The following is a 13,708-nucleotide window of genomic DNA, read 5'->3' on the forward strand; positions in this document are numbered from 1 at the left end:
TGTGCAGTCCAGATCTTGTATTTTTTCAGTTCCACCTGATCCCTTCAGCTGCAGCCCCAAGCGGGGATTTACTGAAGAGAATAAAGATCACAAAGTGATGTGTGTATTTTTTCCACCTTCTCAGCCTGGTTCCCTATTTTTGGTGCTGGGGGTGGGAGGCCCCGGGCAGTGGGGACAGCCTTTCCCCACCYCTCCCCAGCTTCTTGCTGGTGTTTTTGTCCCCTCCTTTTGTGGATTTTTCCTTTTCCCAGCTGCAGTACTGGGCAGCTGCATGCCAGCACAGGGCTAATGCCACCATCCTCCCCCTCCCCACCTTCTGTGAGACCCCCACCCTTCATTTCCACCTCCTACTGTGCTCTACCTTCTGTCCCCACTGCTCCGGTACCGCTGGTTGTCCTTTTGGAGGTTTTGGGGTGCTCCCCAGCCGCCTCCTCCCCACGAGAACATGGGGACACTCAGGGGAGGGTGGTGACAGGTACAGGGGGACAGTGGGACTCCCGGTACGGCAGAAAGCTGTGCCTGCTGAGCTGTCCGTGGCCGAGTGCTCCACACCAGCTGCCAGGTAAGGGTCCCTGCCGCGTGGGGAGCAAATTCGGAGCTCTCCTGTGCTCTGTGGGCCCGGTGAGGGGAGCGGGAGGGCAGCGCTGCCTCACGGAGCTCGGCTGCGAGGAGGCCGTTACACCGCCCGCCCTCCGGCAGCACCCGCCGCCACTGCGGGGTTGCCGGGACACGGCTCTGTCCCGAGCGGAGCCCAGGGGAGCCCCCGCTGCCGGGAGGGCCCAGACGGGGCGGGCTCCGGCCCCCGCGGCTCTCGGGGGCACCGGGGGGACACCGGGCACGGTACGGCCCGGGCTCCACAGCCGCGGCACCTCGCGACACCCGGCGGCGCTTTGCGGCCGCGGCGCTTTGCGGCAGCGCGACCCGGGCGCGGCGGCGGCGGCGGCGGCGAAACGGGAGAACGGGAGCCCGAGAGACGCGGAGCGGGATGAGCTTCTACGACATGTTCCGTGGCTTCTTCGGGTTCCCGGGGCGTGGCAGGTACCGGGACCCCACCCTGCCCCGCCTAGACAGAGCCAGTCCCTCTTTTAACCTTCCGGCCCCTGTTGCCCACCGGCCCCGGCCTGCCCCCGGTTGCTCCGGGCTGTGCGGGTGTCTCAGTGCCGCGGTCCCGCAGGCCCCGGGACCCGCTGTTCGGCGGCGCGGCGTGGGACGACGASGAGGAGGAGGAGGATGGCGGCCCGTCCATGGCGCAGCCCCCCGAGTATTTCGGCTTCGGATTCCGCCCTGGCTCGTCCCGCGGCGCCTTCGAGGAGCTGTTCCGAGACATGGGCGAGCTCCTGGGCGTCCTCGGGGGGTCCTGGGCCGAGCTCCAACARCCTTTTGGTGGGTACGGGAGGAGCTGAGCGAGGCTGTTGGGCCCCTCGGAGGAGCCCCTCGGCCTGACCGACGCCGTTCTGCTGCCCAGAGCCCGCCCTGCCCGGCCCCGGTGAAGGCAGCGCAGGGCGCCCGTTGCGGGACTCCATGCTGAAGCACCCGGAGAGCCCCCCTGCCAGCGCGGCCCCGGSGAGCCCTGGAGTCTCCAGCGACTCGACCCAGCCCTGGAGACCCTTCCTGGCGGTGGGTGAGGGGTCTGGGGTCTGCCAGCTCTGTGCTGTTGCAGTGTTGCCCCAGTGTCACGCTGTGTCCCCTGGTGTCAGTGGCATTGGCTTTGTCTTGCAGCTGGAAGATGCTCCCCCGGCTCCTGGCCTCAAGGAAGACCAAGGTGGGTGCTGGGAGTGGGGGCTGGGGCATCTCTGCCCTCCCTGCTCCTCTGGGCTGTGGCCACCATCTCCCATCTTCCACCAGACCTGGACTCGCAGGTCTCCTCCGTGGGGCTGGGGACCATCCTGAGACCTGATGAGCCCAAGTCCCACTCTTACTTCAAGAGCATCTCTGTCACCAAAGTGACGCTCCCGGATGGGGTGAGTGTCCTGCAGCTCCAGCAGGGCTGTGGGAGGCACGSTCCCTGTGGCTGGGGAGTTTCTGAGGGCTGGGCACTCTGCACAGGCGGTGGAGGAGCGCCGCACCGTGCAGGACAGCCAGGGCCACCGGGAGACCACGGTGACRCGCCGCAGGGGAGACCAGGCCTTCATCACCACCACCAAGGAGGATGGAGAGAACAAGGACTATCGGGAGGAGGTGGTCAACATGGATGACCGTGAGTGGAGCCCTGGGGAGGACTGAGGGGGCAGACAGGGCCCCCACTGAGGGAGTTCTCCCTGCCTTCCCAGGGGAGTTGGCACAGTTTGCTGGTACATGGCCGCAGCAAGACAAGCTTCGTGTTCCCAACCTGAGTGACCCCTCATCTACGCTGAGCAACTTCATCCGCCACTGGTTCTCCAGCTGGTAGCTGTGCCCAGTCCTGACAGAGCAGCCCATATGTGTGACAGGTGCAGGCTCTGGGGTCYTGGGCTTGCCTGGGCTGTAGGAGCAGGCAGTGGGCAGCAGTCTCTTCTCACCACCTGGTTTTGTTGTAGATGGGTCAGATCCTGCTGGGAAGTGGTGCCTGGGCTGGAGGCTGCCTACTTTCTGCAGTGCTGCAGAGACCCCTCTGGGGGCCAAGTGTATGTGTGTACAAAGCAATAAACTCTATTTATGCTAAACAGTGATCTGCCACGCTCCTTCAGACTGGAATCTCATGGGTTTGAAGGCTGATTCCCCCTGGCCACCASGATGGCTCTTTGGGGCTGCCTCAGGGGTGCAGGTGGGTGCTGGGCTCCTGTGCCTGCACTGCTCCCTGCTTACCTCCCTTTTCCTGCCAGATGCTGTGCTCGTGCCTCCCTCGTGCCACTCTTGAGGGCCTGGCCCAGCCCAAAGGCCTTTCCAGGGCCTCTTTATTAGTGTCGACTTGTAGCTGTGGCTTGAGCAGGAATGTGGCAGGAATAAAGGGGGCATTCCTGGCCAGGAACACAGCAGGCTCTGGCAGCCTGCTTACCCGAGTGAGGTCTTGGCTCCCCATGACCACTTGGGGATGAGGGCACTCCCACCAGCTCTGGCCCTGCTGGAGTGCAGCATCATCACAAGGTGGCCCTGGCCCCACACAGGACTCTGGTCCCTGCCAGGCGTCTCCCTTGGTGCAGCCCTGATTGGTTTAAAGTCTGCACATTATCACCCACCTGGCTCTGGGGCTCATAAAACCTGCAGCGACTGAGACACCTCCACCACCCTGGCTGCTGCCACTGCTGTCAGCGCGGCGCCGTCGCTATGCTSGGCACTAAGGGCACCATTGCTTGCTTGGCAAGGGCTCGGCGTCTGCTCCGCATCCGGAATCGCCTGGTGCGGGAATGCCTGGCTGAACTGCTCTCCACTTTCGTGCTCATTGTAAGAAGGGCTTGGGGGTGGGCTGGGGCTGATGGGGGGGTCGTGTAGGTGGGATGGGGCTAATGGGGGGTGGGGGCAGGTGACAGGGGTCCCGGGGTTCTGCTGCTTTTCCCTGGGGGTTGGAGGAGTTTGGGGCTGCACCACGCTAAAATGTGCAACTCAGCACTGCMTGTCCTCCCTTGGACCCTGTTCCCACAGCATGGTCCGCCCTGTGCCATGGCTCTGGTACAATCAGGGTGTGGTGCTGGGCAGTGTGTGCCTCGATCCCTCCTGCCTCAGAGCAGGCAAAGGCTGGGGCTCTGGTGCTGTTCTTAGTGTGTGGAGTGCATCCCATGATGGCAAATGGTGTCCCTGGGTGCCGTGGCACCTCTTCCCCACCACTTCTYCACTGAATCAGTTTGCTTAATTGCTTATAATCTGCCATCAAAACCWCAAGTAAGAGCAGTAACCACCTCCAGCAGTCCCTGTCTGGTGTCAATATATTCTGGTATATTCCTKCTGGTATGCTTGCCTGTCTGGTATTGGGGAACAAAACCATGGTGGCAGCACTGGTGTAGCTCTTGCCTTGCTGCCTGCAGTGTGAGCAGTGGGAGGGTGTCAGCACAGACCCACTGGTGCTGAGGTAGGGCTACATCCCTCTTCTCCAGATAATCACCCTGAGCAGCTCTGCACAGAAGATCACCAGCTTCGAGACCAAGGGGGACCTGTTCACCACCTACCTCGCAGGCGCCCTGGCTGTCATGGTGGGCATCTACATAGCGGGGGGAATCTCTGGTGAGACAGAGGAAGGCGTCCCAGCTCTTGCCATCCCCCGGCTCTGGTTGCCACAGGGCCCTCCATTCCCAGCCCTTCTCCTCACTCCGTTGCAGGGGCCCACATGAACCCGGCGTTCTCCTTTGCTATGTGCCTGATGGGGCAGTTTCCCTGGTGGAAGCTTCCCATCTTTGCGGTTGTGCAGACCTTAGGATCTTTCATATCTGCTGGAGCTGTTTACATGCTCTACTATGGTACGGGGGAGCAACATTGGGCGAGGGTGATGCTGGGGTGGCCAGGCTTACGGACATGCTCTGCCTCTGCCCCCCCAGATGCCATCTGGCACTACAGCAACGGGACCCTTACTGTCTCTGGCCCCCGGGAAACTGCCTCCATCTTYGCCACCTACCCAGCTGACTACGTCTCCATCGCCAACGGCTTCTTGGACCAAGTGGGTGCCACTGTCAGCTCCCCCAGCCCTGTCCAATGGTGCCAGTCCCCATGGTGCTGAGCTGCTGCATTGTCCCTGCAGGTGATCGGCACAGGAGTGGTGATCCTGGGCGTCATGGGCATCATGGACACCCGCAACAAGGGTGTCCCCAAGGGCATGGAACCACCAATYGTGGCTCTGGTGATCCTCTCTGTTGGCTGCTCCATGACAGCCAACTGCGGCTGTCCCCTGAACCCTGCACGTGACATGGGGCCCCGGCTCTTCACCTATGTGGCAGGCTGGGGCCCAGAGGTTTTCAGGTGAGTGGAGGGAAGGGGGCAAGGTGGGGATGGCAGGAATGATCCCCAGCCCACCCTGTCCCGTCTCCAGCAGGGGCAATGGGTGGTGGTGGGTGCCACTGATAGCACCAATGCTTGGAGCCGCCGTGGGCACATACCTGTACCAGCTCTTTGTGGCTTTCCACCACCCGGAGGAGGACAGCGACGTCCTGGCAGAGCAGGGCTCCATCGTTCTAGTCAACACCGCCATCGACCAAGACATTGCGATGTCACCYACGCAGAAGGACACTGGGGGGACAGCGGCTGCCGAGTCTCCCCCATCACCGTGCGCCAGCAGCACGGGTTCCCCCACGGTCCCTGYCACACCATTAAAAACGTCCTGAGGGCACGGGGTGTCTTGTCTGTGGGCATGGAGGTGCGGGGATATGGTGGAAGCAGTGAGGAAGGCGAACCAGGCTTGGCTGCATGGGGACCCCAGCCTGGGGGAGACAAGTGCTGTTTGTGTGGGGGATCTGTTCTGGGGACACGCGGGACAACTCCTGGGGCTGCCTCACCCCCCGGGCCCGCAGTCCGGCTCTCCCCGCCCGGGGCCGCGCACCGGCGCTTCCCGGCGCCCCCCCCTCACTTCCGCCGCCGAGCGGCGCCGCCGCGGCCATGGGGAGCTGAGGTGGCGGCACAGGCAGCGGCCCCGGCCCGGCCCGGCCCGGCCGCCCGCCCGCTCCCCATGGGCTGTGGGGCCGCGGGACATGGAGCGGTGCGCGGCCCGCCGGGCCCCGGGTAAGGGGGGCAGCGCGGTGGGGCTGGGGGAGGCCCCGCTGAGCCCCGCTCGGGCCCCGGTGCGGCCGTTGCCTCAGTAACGCGGCGGGGTGGGGCGGGAGGGCCCGGGCCGGGCCGGGGACGGGGCCGTATCCCGGGAGATGCCCGAGAAGTGGCGGCGGGTGCCGGCGGGGCGGGCACGGCGAGAGCAGAAATGGGGGACGGGGAGGGTGCAGAGATGGGGGAGCAGCTCTGCGGGGCTGGGGGTGCGGAATTTTGGGGGTGGAGGGTGCAGGACTGGGGATCCAGGAGTGCAGCTGAGCAAGGCTGAGGGAGCAGAAATGTGATCTGAGGATGCAAAATCTGCGGGTGCAGGATTGGGGGATCCAGAAGTGCAGCTCAGCAAGGCTGAGGGAGCAGAAATGTGACCTGAGGATGCAAAATCTGGGGGTGCAGAACTGGGGATCCAGGAGTGCAGCTCAGTGGGGCTCGGGGAGCAGAGATGTGATCTGAGGATGCAAAATCTGGGGGTGCAGGACTGGGGATCCAGGAGTGCAGCTCAGCAGGGCTGAGGGAGCAGAAATGTGATCTGAGGATGCAAAATCTGGGGGTGCAGGACTGTAAGGGTATGGTGGCCTGGGGATGCTGAGCTGAGGGAGCAGAAATGTGATCTGAGGATGCAAAATCTGGGGGTGCAGGACTGGAAGGGTCTGATGGCCTGGGGATGCTGAGCTGAGGGAGTAGAAATGTGATCTGAGGATGCACTATCTGGGGGTGCAGGACTGGAAGGGTCTGGTGGCCTGGGGATGCTGAGCTGAGGGAGCAGAAATGTGATCTGAGGATGCAATATCTGGGGGTGCAGGATTGGGGATCCAGGAGTGCAGCTCAGCGGGGCTGAGGGAGCAGAAATGTGATCTGAGGATGCAAAATCTGGGGGTGCAGGACTGGCAGCGTCTGGTGGCCTGGGGATGCTGAGCTGAGGGAGCAGAAATGTGATCTGAGGATGCAAAATTTGGGGGTGCAGGACTGGAAGGGTCTGGTGGCTTGGGGATGCTGAGCTGAGGTAGCAGATAAACCAGATGGAGGATGCAGAATCTGGAGCTCTGGGAGTGCAGGTGAACAGGGCTGGGGGTCTAGCAGTGCAAGCTTGGGGGGTGTGGAGATGCAGAATTTGGGGGCTGGAGGTACAGATAAGCAAGGCTGGGTTTCTGGGTGTGCAGGGGTACAGGTGCATGGGGGAGTACATGGCCACTTGAGACAGCTGGGGACATTCCCTGTTCCATGCATTCTGGGGTTGTGGGATTGGCTTGGCTCTCAGGATGCAGGGTTTTGGGGGTGTCCTGCTGCAGATGCAGTGGGTATCGGGGTGCAGGGGGATGACAGGCACTGTGTTGCAGAGGAAGAGCGTCGAGTGCGAGCCAACGCGCGGGACTACAACGAGAAGTTCCAGTACGCAGTGAGTGAGGGGGGACTGAAACCCCTCCCACGGGTCCTCAGGCAGGTTTGAGGGGCTGGGCCCTGAATCACCCACACAGTAGGGTAGGGCATTACAACTCAAAGAGGTGTTTGTGTGTGAGGAAATGGCGTTGGTGACATTAACACCAATAGAGCTGTGGGGACAGGGGGACATAGTGCACTCTTTATGGGGTATTCAGCCCCCCATCCTTGGCCAATGCCCAGAACCCTCTGACTCTGCCCAGATCCCAGCCTGTTCCCACATCCCAGTGGGATTTTGTGTGTGGCTCACGGGTCAGCTTCTCAAGGTGCTGGGGGAGGGAAGTGCTCACCTTGACCTCCTCCCATGCTGGAGGTTGCCCCTGGTTGCTCCAGAACTGGCTACAGAGAGGGGAGCAGGGGCTCTGGGTTGGGGTCACCCTTGGGGGGACCAGGTGCTGCTGCTGTAGGAGGCTGGTCCCAGGGTATTGGCTGGTGACTGAGATGAGAAATCAGGTTCCCAAGGAAGCTGCCAGAGGTAGCCCAGGAGCAGGAGCATAAAGCCCCCAAAAGAGCACAGGAGCCACAGCCCTGCAGTCCAGAGTGATCTTGAGGGATTACAGGGCCTCATCAGCCTGTGAACTCCCCTTCTGCCTTGCCCCATCCATCCCCAGAGCAACTGCATCAAGACCTCCAAGTACAACATTGTTACCTTCCTGCCTGTCAACCTCTTCGAGCAGTTCCAGGAAGTGGCCAACACCTATTTCCTCTTCCTCCTCATCCTGCAGGTGAGTGCAGTCCTTCCCTGCCTGGGCATTCTGGAGGGCTCCGAGCACTCATATCCTGCAGAATTGGGAAGGTTTGGCACCCTCAAGCAGGGGCAGCATGGGCTTGGGGCTGGCTAGTTCCCCTATAATTCCTGTTCCGTGTCCCCAGCTGATCCCTCAGATCTCTTCGCTCTCTTGGTTTACCACCATCGTGCCTTTGGTTCTTGTCTTAACCATCACAGCTGTCAAAGACGCCACCGATGACTATGTGAGTGGTTCCCCCTGTGCCCCTCTGCCCRCTGGGCAGGGGATTGGGGTGCTGGGCAGGGGTGCAGTGCCCAGGGCCATGGCATTTGGGACAGCAGGGGGGCAGGGGACCCCATCCCTGAGAGCCTGACCCTCTGTCTCTTCCCCCTGCCACCAGTTCCGCCATAAAAGCGACAACCAGGTGAACAACCGGCAGTCTCAGGTCCTGATCGGTGGAGTGTGAGTGTCACAGGCACAGAGCAGTGGAGAAGGGGCCAGGGAYGCTGCAGGATGTGGCACTGCAGGGCAGTGGGCAGGGCAGGACTCCTGGCTGACTGCAGTCCACTGTCCTTCCACAGCCTTCGACAGGAGCAGTGGATGAATGTCCGTGTCGGAGACATCATCAAGTTGGAGAACAATCAGTTTGTGGCGGTGAGTGCAGCCCTGAGGCATGTGTGGTCCCAGATGGGTGGCATACAGGACCATGGAATGGTGGGGTACTGCTCCCATTTTGCTTTTGTGCTCCTCCCAGGGTGGGGAGCACAGGGTGGGGACAATAGGGACTTCCCAGCCTGGAAGTTGCATTTAGGTTGGAGAGTTGGAGCCATGTTGGAGGCATGTTTGAACTCTGAGGGTCTGGGCACTTGGAGCGATGGTGGCTAGGCTTGGGTGCCAAGGGGGTTAGGGACAGCCTTTGCAAATGCTCCAGGGAGTTCCAAGGACATCCAAGGGCCGGGAGCTTCYCTGGGGAAGGCACTGGGGAGCCCCAGTGTTGGCACAACCCTTCACATGTCTCTCCGAGCAGGCCGACCTCCTCCTCCTGTCCAGCAGCGAGCCCCATGGGTTGTGTTACATAGAGACCGCAGAGCTGGATGGGTAGGTGTCCTCGCTCACCTTGTGGGGCTGGGGGAGGCAAGAGTGGGCTGTGGGCAGGGTGAGGACTGCTGGGCAGCACCAGCAAAGGCCCTCCCTCCCTGCCAGCCTGTCCCTTACCCACATGTGGTGCCTTCTTGCCTGCAGAGAGACCAACATGAAGGTACGTCAGGCCATCCCTGTCACCGCAGAGCTGGGGGACACCAGCAAGCTGGCTCACTTTGATGGTGAGTACCCGTGACCAGCCCTTTACCACTGTCCAGTCCTACACTCCTTCCTCCATCACCCTGGACAGACCAAGACCAGCCACGTGGCATTGTCATCCTGCGGCTCAAAGCTGATCTCTGGGGAGCCAGGAGTGCTGCTGGGAGCACTAGAAAAGGCAAGTCCCAGCTGAACCATACTGTGCACTCAGGTGAGGTGATCTGTGAACCCCCCAACAACAAGCTGGACAAGTTTGGTGGAACTCTGTACTGGAAGGAGAACAAGTACCCCCTGAGCAACCAGAACATGCTGCTGCGGGGCTGCGTCCTGCGCAACACTGAGTGGTGCTTTGGCCTCGTCATCTTTGCAGGTGAGCTGAGGCAGCACTGTGCTCCACAGAGGGGAGGGGAAAACACCCCCTGATGCCTTCCTGCTCCCCAGGGCCCGACACAAAACTGATGCAGAACAGTGGCCGGACCAAATTTAAGCGGACAAGCATCGACCGGCTGATGAACACGCTGGTGCTCTGGGTATGTGGAAGGGGGATCCTGGGAGCCCTGGATCTGACCCAGTCTGGGCTCTGATGTAATGTCCTGTCTCTAGATCTTCGGGTTCCTGGTGTGCATGGGAGTGATCCTGGCCATTGGCAATGCCATCTGGGAGCACGAGGTGGGCGTCTGCTTCCAGATCTACTTGCCGTGGGACGAGGGGGTGCACAGTGCCTTCTTCTCTGGCTTCCTCTCCTTCTGGTCCTACATCATCATCCTCAACACTGTGGTGCCCATCTCGCTCTATGTGAGGTAGGGCAGGGGGCAGAGGGGCTGGGCAGGGGGTGTATGAGACATTAGGGGTGCTCTCTGGGGAGGACAGACCAGGATGGAGACCCACAGGCAAAACTATGTGTGGGGTGGGTGCGGGCTGCTCTCTTGGTGATGGGCTACATCTGCCTTCAGGGACACCCCAAGACCTGAGACCCCACGGGTCCCTCAGGGCCCCCTAGGCTGTGTCTGTCTGCCTGCTCATCTCACCCTGCCCTGGCTGCACGCTGGTTATTTTGCTCTGCCCTCCTACAGCTCCTAGGCTCCTGCACTGTCCCCTTCTCTCTCTCTTTTAATTTCTCTCTCTTTTCGTTCCCCAGCATGGGTTCTGTCACTCATAGCCCCGAGGTAAGAATGTGTCACCCCCACCCCTCCCACTTAGCTCATTGCTACATGCCCTGGGGGCTGGAGAGGGGGTTTGGGGAGCATAGATGTGTGAAATGCCCCCTGGGTACCTTGCTCTGGTCCCCAGCCCTGGCTAAGCCGTGGCTGTCAGCAGGAATGGGTTGCAGGCCAGCCCCTGGGAAGGGTGCGGGATCTAGCAAGCAATGGGGGGTGCCTGGGGTGCTGAAGAGCCCAGGACACTGAGGGTCTGGGGTGGGCATGTGTGTGCCCGTCACTGGCTCAGCAGAGTGCGCTGCCCTGCCCCAGTGACACCCAGCTATCCTTCCTGCAGCGTGGAGGTGATCCGGCTTGGGCACAGCTACTTCATCAACTGGGACAAGAAGATGTACTGTGCCAAGCGCCGGACGCCAGCTGAAGCCCGCACCACCACCCTCAACGAGGAGCTGGGGCAGGTGGAGTACATCTTCTCTGACAAGACTGGCACCCTCACCCAGAATATCATGGTCTTCAGCAAGTGTTCTGTGAACGGGCACAGCTATGGTGAGCGCCAGCTGCCAGGGCCAAGCTGGGGTTGCGAGTGGGTGGGGGTGCAGTGGTTCCCCTCCTGCAGATTGTTTGGGCAGCCAGGGGGCAAGGGGGCTCAGCTGGAGCGTTGTGAGCCAGCAGTGTTGGGTGTCTGTCATGGTTAACTCCATGCCCTGTTTTGCAGGTGATGTGCAGGATTTGCTGGGTCACAAGGCAGAGCTGGGAGAGGTAAGGGGACTGTCAGTCTGGCACCTGCTCACACCGAGTGCTGCAGTGAGGTAACCCCATCTTTGCCCCTGCCAGAGGCCGGAGCCAGTCGACTTCTCCTTCAACCCACTGGCAGACGCACGGTTCCAGTTCTGGGACCCCAGCCTGCTGGAAGCTGTCAAGCTGGGAGACCTCCACGTGCACGAGTTCTTCCGCCTGCTRTCGCTCTGTCACACTGTCATGTCCGAGGAGAAGAGTGAAGGTGAGYGTGGGGCAGGACCTGCCCCTGTGGGTCACAAGACACTGTCACTGACCCTTTGCTGCCCGCAGGGGAGTTGTTGTACAAGGCGCAGTCCCCAGATGAGGGAGCGCTGGTCACAGCTGCCAGAAACTTTGGCTTCGTGTTCCGGTCCCGCACCCCCAAAACCATCACAGTGCATGAGCTGGGTCAAGCCATCACCTACCAGCTGCTGGCTATCCTGGATTTCAACAACATCCGCAAGCGCATGTCTGTCATTGGTGAGGTCCTGGGCATGGCACAGGGGCTGTGAGGCTGGGAATGCCCCGTGGGACTGGCACGGGGCTCAGTGTGGCGTGTTGAGGAAYCAGTCCAATGCTGATGGGGATGTGACTGTGGAGGCATGGGCAGGTTGATGGCTGGGGTTCAGAGCGGGACCTGCTCCTGCACCCCTGAGTCAGGCTGTTTGTCCCCTCCTCCCCACAGTGCGGAGCCCTGAGGGCAAGATCCGGCTGTACTGCAAAGGAGCCGACACCATCCTGTTGGAGCGACTGCATGCTGTCAACCAGGASCTGACCAGCGTCACCACTGACCACCTCAATGTGTGTGAGACAGGCTCCTGCAKGCAGGGCTGGGGAGGAAAGCATGGMTGGAGCCTGAGCTGGGCTTGTGCCCTGTCCTAGGAACACCACTGGGGTCTGGGGACACGGTCAGGGTCTGCCAGCACACCCAGCTCTGACCACTTGCAGGAGTACGCTGGCGAGGGGCTGCGGACACTGGTGCTGGCCTACAAAGACCTGGAGGAGAGCTACTACAGAGACTGGTCTGAGCGGCTGCACCAAGCTGGCAGTGCCTCTGAGGCCCGTGAGGATCGCCTGGCTCGGCTCTACGACGAGGTGGAGCATGATATGATGGTAGGTGGGCTGGAGGCTGAGGAGGAGGTGGTGGSTAAGGGCAGCCCCTGCTGACTTCCCACTTGTTTGGGTCCCCAAGCTGCTTGGAGCCACAGCCATTGAGGACAAACTGCAGCAGGGGGTCCCTGAAACCATCGCCATCCTGACGYTGGCCAACATCAAGATCTGGGTGCTGACAGGGGACAAGCAGGGTGAGGCRTGGCTGAGGCACTGGCTGGAGTTGAGGATGTTTGTGGAGTGCATTCCCCCTGCCTGGGATCCCTACTGCTCTCCTGAGTGGGCCCTGGCTCACAGCCCCTGGTTTTCCATCCTCAGAAACAGCTGTGAACATCGGCTACTCCTGCAAAATGCTGACAGATGACATGACAGAGGTGTTTGTAGTCACAGGCCACACTGTGCTGGAGGTGCGAGAGGAGCTCAGGTGAGAGTTGGGRGGCAGGGGATGCAGAACTGTGCCAGTGTGGGGCACAGCTGTGACCAGGGGAGCTAGAGATATGGGAGGGCTCTGAGATGGAACCACCATGGCCCCTCTCTCCTCAGGAAAGCCCGGGAGAAGATGATGGACACATCGCGTTCTGTGGGCAATGGCTTCTGTCAGGAGAAACTCTCCTCCAAATTCACCTCTGTGCTGGAAGCCATTGCGGGMGAATATGCCCTGGTCATCAATGGACACAGCCTGGTATGTCCTGGGAGTGCCAGGCAGGACAAGGCCCTGTGCCCAGCTGTGGACCATGACCCCAAACTGTCCCTCTCTCCTTGCAGGCCCATGCGCTGGAGGCAGACATGGAGGTGGAATTCCTGGAGACAGCTTGTGCCTGCAAAGCTGTTATCTGCTGCCGTGTAACACCCCTGCAGAAAGCCCAGGTGGTGGAGCTAGTGAAGAAGTACAAGAAAGCCGTGACTTTGGCCATTGGGGATGGGGCCAACGATGTCAGCATGATCAAGAGTAAGGCGTGGGATCTGGGGGACCACAGGAGAGAGAGGGCCCTCCCCTGCACCATCCTGGGGCMTGTGGGAGCTTCTGTCCTCACCCCTCTGTGCCCCACAGCAACAAAGGGTCTGTGCTGGGGGTGCTTCTCTCATCCCCCTGTGCTCCTGGCAGCCCTCTCTTCATCCAACTCTCCTTCCCTCCACAGCTGCCCACATTGGGGTGGGCATCAGTGGGCAGGAAGGCATCCAGGCTGTGCTGGCCTCCGACTACTCCTTCTCCCAGTTCAAGTTCCTACAGCGCCTGCTCCTGGTGCACGGGCGCTGGTCCTACCTGCGCATGTGCAAGTTTCTTTGCTACTTCTTCTACAAGAACTTTGCCTTCACCATGGTCCACTTCTGGTTTGGCTTCTTCTGCGGCTTCTCAGCACAGGTGGGTTGGTGGCTTTTCTCACTCGGAGCTGGGGAGGGTTTTTCTGCAGGTTCCCTTGGCTCTGAAGCGTGTCCTGGTCCTTGGGCTCCCAATGGGGACTCATCCTGAGCCAGGAGGCACAGCCTGGCATCCAGCATGCAGTGGGTATGAGGAGTCTGTGGTCGGGGTGGGCAGTCCTG

At 61.2% G+C, this 13,708-nt stretch overlaps 3 protein-coding genes across 6 annotated transcripts in view; all 3 read left to right on the plus strand.

The window, feature by feature from the left end:
* The first annotated feature begins 896 nt into the window (after positions 1-896).
* On the plus strand, positions 897-2,616 carry HAX1 (HCLS1 associated protein X-1). The gene is made up of 7 exons (XM_057382420.1): positions 897-1,038; positions 1,175-1,383; positions 1,466-1,617; positions 1,720-1,762; positions 1,846-1,961; positions 2,047-2,197; positions 2,271-2,616. Exons 1-7 carry the CDS (start codon positions 986-988, stop codon positions 2,387-2,389), a joined length of 843 nt encoding a protein of 280 aa, XP_057238403.1. The 5' UTR covers positions 897-985; the 3' UTR covers positions 2,390-2,616.
* A 109-nt stretch (positions 2,617-2,725) lies between these two features.
* On the plus strand, positions 2,726-5,283 carry AQP10 (aquaporin 10). Of its 3 annotated transcripts, XM_057382418.1 has the most exons (6): positions 2,726-3,360; positions 4,008-4,134; positions 4,230-4,367; positions 4,446-4,564; positions 4,646-4,863; positions 4,934-5,283. In XM_057382418.1, the coding sequence occupies exons 1-6, from the start codon at positions 3,244-3,246 to the stop codon at positions 5,223-5,225; spliced, it is 1,011 nt and encodes a 336-aa protein (XP_057238401.1). In that variant the 5' UTR covers positions 2,726-3,243; the 3' UTR covers positions 5,226-5,283. The 3 variants fall into 3 exon arrangements, with proteins under 3 accessions (XP_057238401.1, XP_057238400.1, XP_057238402.1); XM_057382417.1 differs by having other exon boundaries at positions 4,230-4,564; XM_057382419.1 differs by lacking the exon at positions 2,726-3,360 and having other exon boundaries at positions 3,479-4,103; positions 4,230-4,564.
* A 198-nt stretch (positions 5,284-5,481) lies between these two features.
* The window catches only part of ATP8B2 (ATPase phospholipid transporting 8B2), a 10,938-nt gene continuing 2,711 nt past the window's right edge, over positions 5,482-13,708 (plus strand). The window contains exons 1-22 of one of the 2 annotated variants that reach the window (XM_057382406.1): positions 5,482-5,619; positions 6,996-7,054; positions 7,707-7,820; positions 7,969-8,067; positions 8,224-8,285; positions 8,405-8,477; positions 8,851-8,921; positions 9,066-9,145; positions 9,334-9,492; positions 9,564-9,652; positions 9,726-9,922; positions 10,617-10,825; positions 10,995-11,038; positions 11,114-11,279; positions 11,348-11,536; positions 11,742-11,857; positions 12,005-12,169; positions 12,249-12,360; positions 12,485-12,590; positions 12,710-12,848; positions 12,932-13,115; positions 13,306-13,529. In XM_057382406.1, coding sequence (XP_057238389.1) covers positions 5,589-5,619; positions 6,996-7,054; positions 7,707-7,820; positions 7,969-8,067; positions 8,224-8,285; positions 8,405-8,477; positions 8,851-8,921; positions 9,066-9,145; positions 9,334-9,492; positions 9,564-9,652; positions 9,726-9,922; positions 10,617-10,825; positions 10,995-11,038; positions 11,114-11,279; positions 11,348-11,536; positions 11,742-11,857; positions 12,005-12,169; positions 12,249-12,360; positions 12,485-12,590; positions 12,710-12,848; positions 12,932-13,115; positions 13,306-13,529 — 2,688 coding nt within the window. In that variant the 5' untranslated portion in view covers positions 5,482-5,588. The remainder of the gene's footprint in view (positions 5,620-6,995; positions 7,055-7,706; positions 7,821-7,968; positions 8,068-8,223; positions 8,286-8,404; positions 8,478-8,850; positions 8,922-9,065; positions 9,146-9,333; positions 9,493-9,563; positions 9,653-9,725; positions 9,923-10,616; positions 10,826-10,994; positions 11,039-11,113; positions 11,280-11,347; positions 11,537-11,741; positions 11,858-12,004; positions 12,170-12,248; positions 12,361-12,484; positions 12,591-12,709; positions 12,849-12,931; positions 13,116-13,305; positions 13,530-13,708) is intronic. The other variant, XM_057382405.1, reaches the window with a different exon arrangement.

The sequence above is a fragment of the Malurus melanocephalus genome, unplaced genomic scaffold (genome assembly GCF_030028575.1).
Source record: "Malurus melanocephalus ecotype Western Australia unplaced genomic scaffold, MMel_1.1 scaffold_567, whole genome shotgun sequence".
Taxonomy (NCBI): domain Eukaryota; kingdom Metazoa; phylum Chordata; class Aves; order Passeriformes; family Maluridae; genus Malurus; species Malurus melanocephalus.